A 10,849-nucleotide genomic window follows, 5' to 3' on the forward strand; every position below is an offset into this window, starting at 1 on the left:
GAACATGAAAACAGTTTGGGTAGAGATATGAAAAAACAAAAGCAAGAAGTCACTTGAGAGTGTGATAGGATTCCTGATGAAGGACTTTTGCCCGAAACTTCAACTTTCCTGCTCTTCGAATGTTGCCTGACCTGCTGTGCTTTTCCAGCACCACTCTAATCTAGACTCTGATCTCCAGCATCTGCAGTCCTCACATTCACCTAGAGTGGCATAGAGGCCCCCTCACTGTGGGCAAGAGCATAAAAGGAAGAAATACTGAGTTCTTGTTTGAAAGGCATGGTAATAACCATTGGACATTTTAATCTCCACCCAGATGGGAAATCAGAGAAGTAAAAGTAGCCTAGATGAAAGGCTCATAGAAAGCTTTCGGGATAATTTATTAGAGCACAAAGGTCTGGAGTTGAACAGACAGCAGGCTATACTAGACAAATTACTGTGCAACAGAATAGGATAACTTAAATAATGATCCCGCTGTGAAAACATTCCTAGGTGGCAGTGACCATAAAGCCATTATGAGGGCACAAAATCAGAGCTGAACACAGTGAACTGGCAAATTAAGTTGAAGGATGGGTCAAGTGATGCAGTAGTAAACATTTAAAAGGGATTTTTGAAAATATACAAAATAGATACATCCTGACAAATTTAAAAAACCTCCAAGTGACGGACCCACTATTCATGGCTCGCTAGCAAGTTAAAAATAGTATCAAACTTAAAAGCATAAACTGTCTAAAGGCAGGTGGCAAGTCAGAAGAATAAACGGAACATAAGAAAAGTGACCAAAAAAACCTAATAAAGACAGCAAGATTAGAGTAGCTAGAAATATTAACAAAGTGAGGACTGGTCCTACAGAAAGTTAGACTGGAGAATTAATAGTGGAAATTTGAAAGATAACAGGTGAATCGAACAAGTATTATCATAGAATCCCTACAAGCAAGCCATTCAGTTCATTGAGTCCACACCTATTCTCTGAAGAACTTCTTACCTAGAACCATCCCTACCCCCTATAACCCTGCATTTTCCATGGCTAATCACCTAGACTGCACATCCCTGGACATTACAAGCAATTTAGCATAGCCAATCCACCTAATCTGCACATCTTTGGACTGGAAACAGAAAACAGAGCACCAGAAGAAAACCCACACAGACACTGGGAGAATGTACAGACTCCACACTGTCACCCAAGACAAGAACCAAACCTGGGTCCCTGGCATTGTAAGGCACTTTTGCTAATCAGTGCTACTATGCTGCCCTTAACATTTGACAAAGAACACAAGCAACATCCCAGAAGCAGAAACACAAGGGAGAGAGGAACTCAAAAATCACAGACCACATAATAGTATTGAGTAAATTGTTCAAGTTGTGGGCTTATCTAGAACTGGGGTGACTATTTGGAACTCAGGAGTCACCCATTTGAAACAGAGATCAGCAATTCTTTTCATCTCAGAGGGTCATGGCACTTTGGAACTCTTTTCAGGAAAAGATGATAAAAGCAGAGTCCTTGATGATTTTTAAAAGGTATAAGTACATAATTTTTTGTCAAGGCGTTCAAACATCATCAGCGGTAGGCACATGGATTGAAGGTCACGATATGATCAACCATTGTGTTCTTGAATGGCAAAGCTGGCTTGAGGGGTTGAATGTCCTAACCATGGTTTGCATCCACAGATATCATGTTGCTAACTGGAATTTGTAATGGTATAATACTACAGATGGAGTCAGTTTGCTGGATGGACAGTTTGTGATGCAAAGTAATTCTAAAAGCATGGGTTCAATTCCCACACCAGCTGAGGTTACTATGAAGGACTCTTTCTCAACCCCTCCCTCCAACTAAAGTATGGTGATTGTCAAGTTAAAACCACTCTCTCTTGACAGCAGCCCTACGGTCAGGTAGGAATCATTCCTGATGAAGGGCATTTGCCAGAAATATCGATTTTCCTGCTCCCTGGGTGCTGCCTGACCTGCTGTGCTTTTCCAGCACCACTAATCTTGACGCTGATCTCCAGCATCTGCAGTCCTCATGTTCGCTCAGGTAGGAATATGGCAACTTGACCTTTTAATATCACAGAAGTTAACAACTTAATTGTTGAACAAATTTCTGATGGCCATTCCAGCAACGCTATTGGTTTCGTCTCAACAGCTCTCGGTCATCAGTTCATTACTTACTGACAGAGATTTTATGAATTCCCCCAACTAGGTGAACCAGCCCTAGGAATCTCTCACACTTGTACCTGGGTTGCTGAAGTTCTCCAATTACCTTTGTTTTCTGAGGATCAGCCATTGTTCCTGTGGTTTGCACTATGTGATTTCAAATTTAATCATTAGCTTTAGAAATTAACACTCATTACTTAGCGTTTTAAAATGTTTTCAGAACTTCTCTAACTCTACAATCATGCTCTTCCTTTGCAAAATCATGCAGCAGATTATTATTCATACAGTTAGGTGTTGTCCTCTGGATTATTTCAGATGCAGATGCTAAGTCAAAGGGTTGTCTGCTGAAGCAATAATAATCAAAAATGGTTGTTGGCATCCTTCACTTCAGCAGGTTTTCTGATTCTGGGTCTACAAATTGTCCAGACTCATTTTCCATTATGCCTCAGACTCTCTCCAAAATTTGACCTGATTTTGATTCCAGATCCCAATCTGCTTCACAAACTGTGCATCCCTTCACAAGGAGTAAATCCTTCTTTACTTGCATTAGATATTACTTCATTTATCACCCTAACAACAACGTACTCCCACATTAATTCATCTTTTACAGTGCAGTAAGCACAATTTACTGCTAATCAGTCATGGTAGTTGATAAGGAATCAATGGACTCCCATGGTCTCTGCCTTTCTGTTAACTTTAGCACATTCGATGATCAAGTTCTTACAACATTAAACTTTGCCAAGACTTCAGAACTTCCCTTCAAGTTGAATAAACTCTCATCCAGCCCTTGCCTGGTCAGTGTGTGTGATGATTCTAGCAGCATAGAGTAAAGTATTGACTTGATTTTTCTGGTCTTGTTATGTACCCTTGAGACTGTTTGAAGCTTGCTGAAAAACTTCCTTTAGTTAAGCCACTTTCAGCCCCCTTCCGCACACACAATCACCAGCCCCTCTACCTAAACCAACTGCCCATAGCCTACCTTTGGCAACTTCTCTTCTACCTCAGCCATCCAGCAGCCACTCGTCCCAATCCTAAATCGCTTCCTCATTTTTGTACAGCTGATCCTATTCCAAATCCCTGCTCTGGCTCTGACTGCATCAAACATAACAGCAGTCAACAGGAGGTGAGGTTTGTAAAAAAAAAACTGAACAAAATTCTTACATAAAAACTGGAATCCTGTGAAATAGCAGAGATGTCTCATCACTGGATTTATACAGACTTTTACATAAGATCAAGATCATGAGGATGCAAGTAACATCTCTTTTAGTTGTTTTGCTGTGTGCAGATCCCCAAAAGGTCCATGCATGGCATCGACTTTTTCAACAGAAGCCATTCATCATCGTATCTACCGATGCACAACTGCACAGTTTAGAGGGAAGGTGGGGGGCAAAATGATCCAGGACAACTTTGGAAGAGTTGTGTCTGGAGGTAACAAAGCTATGGACAAGATCTTTAAGAAACAGATGGGTTGAGAATGGTCATATTATGAAGGTGGCAATATGCATCATTGGTAATGGAAAGGATATGTCAGATGATCAGCTAGAGTTACACACAAAGATTGAAGTTCCAAACACACTGATTCAGGCGCAATTAATAATCAGAAATGGGTACAAAATCAGCAGCTAGGTAATAAATTTTATGGCAGTGACCAAAGATAATTACTTCAGTTATTATTATTACTTAACTTGAAGAAATCTTTGCATACCAAATACTGGTTGTTAGTTGACAGTATAAGAAATTAGATATAATACGGGTTGAGAGAACTCTGACGAGGTTGAGCTGGGTGTTGTGCATGAGAAGCTGGAAGCTGTGCATTCAGATGATGTTATCAAGTCACACACAAAAAATGGAACTGATAAAGATTCATAAAAGATGACCTACACAATGCCAGCAGATACTTCTATGTGCCACGCTGTAGCAAAAATTCAATCTTAAAATAATTCAACAGGTCTGCATTCTTCAGAAGTTGAATTGCGTAGTAAATTAAGGTTTTGGGAAAAAGTTTAAAATGCACTTCACAAATTTTGGAAAGACTTCCTAAAATCACTTTACGATTCAAAATTATTAATTTCTCAAATGCCACGATTCAAAATTATTAATTTCTCAAATGCCACACGAGGTACTTACCACTAAATCCCAATTATTCTGTTCAAGCAATGTAATAGCTTCATCAATATTTTCAATTCCAGTGCATGCCTAAAGAAAATGAAAAGTAATGTTTGAAAGTGTCTTATGTATAGCAAGCATAATATAATTTTGCACTGCACAATTTGTTTTTACCAATTTACATAATTGAATACAATGGATCTTTTGAACCTCAAAATTTAAAAAAAGTGTTGAGAAGCAAAGTGCATGAGCTGGAAGAACGAACTGAGAGTGGTTGAGAAAATGGTTGCAGCTTAGCCAACAGCTCAAGCAACAGAGAGGGTTAACATCACATAACTGTGTAACAAGTGCACACACATAAGTTGTTCATTCTTATGTGGGGAGAGAAGTGGAGAAAAATGGTGGTCTGTAAACAATTAGTTCACTTGAGAACATTTCAAATTCAGTATTATGCAATATCAACACATCCTTATGACTTAACCAGATGCAACAGTTGCATTTTACATATATTGTTTTATATTGTTCAGCATCTATTTGAGACAACCAAAGAAAATGGAAAATATATTTATAGCCTGTGAAACCTAATGAACTTAACTGCATTATTCAATCTCAAAGCATCAAAAATCCAACAATCAACATTCAATAAAAACATGGAATGACTACTCGATCACATAGCCCAAGCCTGTTACAGCTTATTAAAAGACAAGAGGACCATCTAACTAGTTTTATGTATGCTAGAGGATGCTTACAACTATTATAAAATTAAGGTCACATTATTTATATATAAAAACAATTATTTGGAAAAGCAATTCCTGATTCATACCACAACAAATTATGGAAGACTTCACAATTAAACAGAACTGAAGATACTCAGTTGCTTTCTATCAGGAGACTTGATGGCATATCATACTATAGACAAAACTACCTTGCCATTTTGAAAGCATTTATTATCTACCTCAACAATACTGGAGATAATCACACAGCCACGCATTTTTCACATAAACCTAATGCCCAAGGACAAAATTGGCAATGCAGATTGTCTCCCAAATATACAAATGGCCCAATTCACTTTTCCACCAATTCTAGTTTTACACAAATCACGAAAATCTACTTAATATGGATTCCACGTTTAGTAGGATAAATAATAATGCGATTATTTCAATGGATGATTCTGCTTAGAACAGGAAGGTGGTGCTATTGAGCACCACAACAGAACCAAACTGAAACACAACAGTGAGAAAATCAAACCTGGGAACCAATGTGCAGCTATGCACAGAAGTACAATAATGAATAGTGCTCTGTAATGTAATACAGATTAGGGAAAAAAAAATTGAATGGTATCATGTTCCTTTATTATTTATCAAAGCATAGTTTCAGTATCACCTGTACAGGAATGTCAGCCCACTCTTACTTCTGATGCCCTCATAGATCCTAACACCCTTCCAATCCTCATCTGCATGCAAACAGCTTTCACAATTTTACTTGAAACATCAGGTTAAGACAACATCCAGATTTACCACACCATCACATCTTGACTCCTCCATTATCAATGTTATCAGAATAATTGAACAGCATTCAGTACAGAGTAAGCCAAACCTTCCTCCAATACCAGCCACACTCAGGCCATTGCTTTCACTCCCACGATAAACTCCATTCCCGAGCAACAGACTACACCCCCTCACTGACAACCGAAGGCTGATCCAAACCATTAGCAACTCAATCTCACTTTGGACGTTACAGGTTTCCCACTACATATCCACACCTTGCTTCCCTAACATTGGGTTGAACCAAGGACTTCATTGTACAAAGAGTTAATCTGTGTTGACAGTGTATTCTTATCTTTCTCTGAAATAACAGCAGATTTCTGAAACCATATCTAAAGACTTCAAGCAGTCTTGAAAGATGATTAATGTAATTCCATCACTATTCTAGGAGACAGCAGCCAGTGGTAATGTCACTCAACGAGTAATCCAGAGGTCCAAGCTAATTCTCTGAAGACATGGGTTCTCATCTCCCAGACATGGGTTCTCATCTCCCAGACAGAATTTAAATTGATTAGTTATTCTGGAATTGCAAACCAGTCTCAGTAATGATGACCATGAAACTATCATCAAATGACACTGTAAAAGTCATCCAGTTCACTCATGTTCCTTCAGAAGGAAAACGGTCATCTTCACTTGGTCTGGCCTACATGTTAATTCCAGGCCTACGGAAATATGTTGACTCAACTGCACTCTGAAATAATGTGATAAGTCACTCAATTTAAGGACTATTAAGGACAAGCAACAAATGCTGGGTTTGATGCTGATACCCACAAAAGAGGTAATTATTTATTTTCCCATGAAGACAAAAATAAAATAATTTAAACATGATGAAAAAATGAGTTAAAAGTCCCTCAGAAATATACTTGCCACATACACTGCATCAAAGTAATGTCTAACTTGAAACAAAAGGATTCTAGTACATGAAACTATATCAGCTTTCCACTCTTAAAAATCAGCTCCATAACTTGGAATACCAAAAAGTTGACAAGGCAAGTAAAACAAGAATAAGAAACTCAGCAGGTCTGACAGCATCTGGGGGGGAGAGAGAGAGAGAGAGAGACAGGGCTCAAATTGGAGTCCAGCATGACTCTTCTTCAGAATGGTTCTAATTCAGTTTCTCTCTCCACAGATGCTGCCAGACTTCCTGAGTTTCTCCAGCATTTAGTGTTTTCATAAGTAATACAGGATGCTTGTCTTGGTGTAAAGGAATCTGGAATACAAAAACAGGGAAGTTATACGCAACTTTTAAAAATCACCAGTTAAATGTCAGCTAGGATGCAGCCTATAAATCTGACCACAATTTAGGGCAGTGAAGGCTAACAGACAGGTTTAACAACTTGACTCGTAGCACAAGGGATTTCAGTTATGTCAAAAGCATGCAAAAACTGGGATAATTCTCGAGCAGAAAAAAAAGGGAGACCTAACAAATACTTACAATCATAAAAAGGTTCCGCTAGACAAGTGGGAAGAAGTTGTTTCCTCTGGCACGAGGGTTGGTAACCAGATGCCATACATTTAAAACACTGACGAGAGAACTAGAAGGAAAATTGAACTTTCCCCCATAGAAGGTTATTAAAGATTGGAAATGCAAGACCAAGGAGATGATTGTAGCTGATTCCATAGGATGTTACAAAAGGGAACATAACTTAAGAGAACTGCAATACAGGGTTTGGGAGAAAGTACAGTTGGTTGTGTTTCATTTGCCCAGACCTGAAGCTCTGCATCTCCCTAATTCACGTTCCTTCTTTCAAAAGTAAAATCCTCAAAAAATTATTTATTTAACTAAAAATTGTGGGTCATTGACTCTAAGATCTTCTAATGTGGGTTTGTCATTTTGTTTTCCAATGCCCAAGATGTTTTGGGACGTCTTAGTACAGGAAAGGAACTACACAAACACATGCAGATGTAAATTTCAAAGATCTGGCACAAATGGGACAAGACTAATGCTCACAGTGTGTGCGCGCTACAATATTGAATAATTATCATTCCTTTTGTCACGTCCCTTCCTCTAACTTGGACTTCTCCATTCCATTATTCATGAGCACCATGCTGGGAGCCCCTCTTCCTTCTGCAATTTCCCTCCCTTCCCACTTGCCTGCATCTTACAACACTGTTGTCACTGGTTCCAACATTCCAGCTGCTTCCTCTGAATTCCTGACATGCTCTTGTCACCAGCATACTTGCGTCCTGTTTTATTTTGATCGTTCAGGTGTTTATGCAGATCAAGAACTGAACATCAGGGATCTTCCAAAGTCTGCAAAGGATCAATAGCTGATAAATTTATCAACATCAATCCACTGACAATATTTACTCATCTTGCAAACTGTTTGGAAGAGCCCTGTTGGACTGGGGTAGACAACATCAAAAATCACAATACTAAGTTATAGTCCAACAGGTTTATTTGAAGGCACTAGCTTTTGAAACACTGGTGTTGAGTGATTTTTAAAATCATCTTGCAAAAGCATTATAAAAGCTCCATATCTTTAAGGTAGGTTAAACTAAGTTCCTCAACAATAAAACTCAAAAATGAATCAGAGATATCCACCCACTTCGCGAGAGGAAACGCTGATTTGTTGCTATGTAACTGCAAGAAAGATAACCAGTTTGATTACAGACTGTTGTCAAAAATGTCTTGAAGTTGAGGACGAGAAGAAGAACTTCTTCTCTTATACATCTGGGGCAGCACCTTGTTCCAACTTTTATTTTCACCTGTTTTGACTCCCCATCTCATTAATCAATATGAGACATCTTGGTATTGGAGGCCACCAGTTGGTTCAATTAATCCATGACAGCTCTCTAGAGCACAGTTCAGTCAGTCCCATTCCCTGCTCTGCTCCTTTAGTGCTACAAATGTATTCCCCACAAGTACCATTCAAATTCCCTTTGAAATTATTAATTATCCACAAATCTATCACCTTCAAAAGCATCAAGTTTCAGATCACCAATATTCACTGGTTTAAAAAAAAACTTTTCATATCCCTTTGCATTCCTTCCCTCAAACTTGTATCCAAGTCCTCATGCACCTTCAGATATCAGGAACTGCTCTTCCCACAAATCAAAGAAAATACTAGACCTAATGGACCAATTAGCTTTCTTTTATACTGGAAAATGTAATTGGGTCTATAATTGACTTATTAAAAAATAAGTTACAACTTGCACAGAAAAGCTGATCATTTGACATTTCACATTCCTTCCAAAACATTAAAGACTTTTGTATTTGAACATGAATGTTTGCTAGTATCACATATGATGATTCTTTAATAAACCAGAATGGTCATTTTAAGGAATCAGGGCCAAAAATACAAGTTATTCACCACTTCATTTGGGGCAAGTTACCAATTCATTTTATGCTCTACATATCCAGTATCTTCATTCAACAAGTATTTAACATCAAAACAGCAGGTATATCAATACTTTATTTCACAGCCCAGTGGTAACATACCGAAATGGATCATTGATTTCGTAATGTGCAATATTTAAGTTTCCAAAGTTATGTGTTTGCTATTGAAAAAAATTAGCCTGTAAACGTGGGTTGGCTAAGAAAACACTAATACCTAATAAATCAAACATAAAACGCAGCAAATTTTGCACAAACCGTTTGATATGGATTACAAGAGACACTGAAACTTTCAAGATGGAGTTCTTAGGGCTAAAGGGTCAGATCTGAGGACGGGTCACTGGACCCGAAATGTTAACTCTTGATTTCTCTCCACAGACGTTGCCAGATCTGCTGACTTTTCCAGCAATTCATGGTTTTGGTTTCTGCTTTCCAGCATCGGCAGTTTTTTCGGTTTTCATTTAGGACTTTTTTTTTAATCCGAGTTGTTGTTTTCAGTTAATAAATTGTGTGAATTAAGAAACAAAAAGTCAGATTCTTTAAAATAAAAAGGTTGTTCCATCAAACCTGCTCATTCAAAAATAAAACATATTAAACGTAACTTTTTTTTAAAAGATACAGATAGCAAGGAATAAAATGAGCTACATCTTCCTATTCTACATTTAACAGCAGCAACATGTGGTCAATTAATTACATGACAACCAGGGACCTGGTGCATCATAGCCCCAATTTATTATAAAAAGGATGGTAAAGGTTCTCGTTCATCCACAGTTCGTTAAGCAAGACATAGGAAAAGTCTCTGTAAACATCGAATGCACCTGAAAATCAGCAAGAATCATCTCTCGGTCCATGGCCGCCATTCTGCTGCTTCTTTCAACTCTGTCCGGCTGCTCAGGACACTCACACACACGGAGGGAGTTCACATCTGGACAACTTTTACCATCGTCGGCAGCAATCGTCAATACCACTATTTAAAGAGCCTTCTCGGCTCTACATTAACTATTAACCACAGTCCAAAACAACATAAACGAAAATTTTGCTCTACTGTTTTTCTTCAAGAACTAAGTTAATAAACTCGACCCCTGGAAAGAATGAACGCTTCCACGTCACTTTACGGCAACGTCGTTCACTAATTTTGCTTGTCACGCTGTCGTGAAGAGAAATAAACATCGTCTTTACGGCCGTTCTTACACGTGATGCAGCTGTCAACTGGTCTGACAGCGGAGCGGGGAGAAGAGTTTCTCTCTCTCCCAGAACAGAGCAATTCCACCCCCCCTCACCCCATAGCACAGAGTAATCGCCTGTCTTCCCCCCCCCCCCCAACACACACACACACACACACACACACCCCTTCCAATACAGCAATTCCCCCCTCTAGACTGAGCAACACCATCCCTTTCCTCGAACAGCCACACCTCCCGGCACAGAGCAATCCCTCCCCAACACTAAGAAATACCACCCTCTCTCAGAACACAGCCATAACCTTCAGCAAAGCACAAAATTCCCCCTCTCCCAGAACCTAGCAATTCCCCCGTCTTTCGACATAACGCGATACCCCCTCTCCCAGAATACTGCAATTCCCCCCAACACTGAGCAATACCACTCTACCAGAACACAATGATTCCCCCCCCCCAGCACAGCAAAATACCCCCCAGAACATAGTAATCCCCCCATCTTCCAGCAGGGAGCAATAACCCCCTCCCAGAAAATAGCA

The 10,849-nt window shown here is 39.1% G+C and overlaps 1 protein-coding gene across 1 annotated transcript in view; it reads right to left on the reverse strand.

The window, feature by feature from the left end:
• The window catches only part of faf1 (Fas (TNFRSF6) associated factor 1), a 391,777-nt gene extending 381,606 nt beyond the window's left edge, over positions 1–10,171 (reverse strand). Inside the window, exons 1-2 of the mRNA XM_072574268.1 lie at positions 9,954–10,171; positions 4,276–4,344 (exon numbers count right to left, since the gene is read on the reverse strand). Coding sequence (XP_072430369.1) covers positions 4,276–4,344; positions 9,954–9,995 — 111 coding nt within the window. The 5' untranslated portion in view covers positions 9,996–10,171. The remainder of the gene's footprint in view (positions 1–4,275; positions 4,345–9,953) is intronic.
• Positions 10,172–10,849: the final 678 nt, after the last annotated feature.

The sequence above is a fragment of the Chiloscyllium punctatum genome, chromosome 7 (genome assembly GCF_047496795.1).
Source record: "Chiloscyllium punctatum isolate Juve2018m chromosome 7, sChiPun1.3, whole genome shotgun sequence".
In the NCBI taxonomy this organism is placed as follows: Eukaryota; Metazoa; Chordata; class Chondrichthyes; order Orectolobiformes; family Hemiscylliidae; genus Chiloscyllium; species Chiloscyllium punctatum.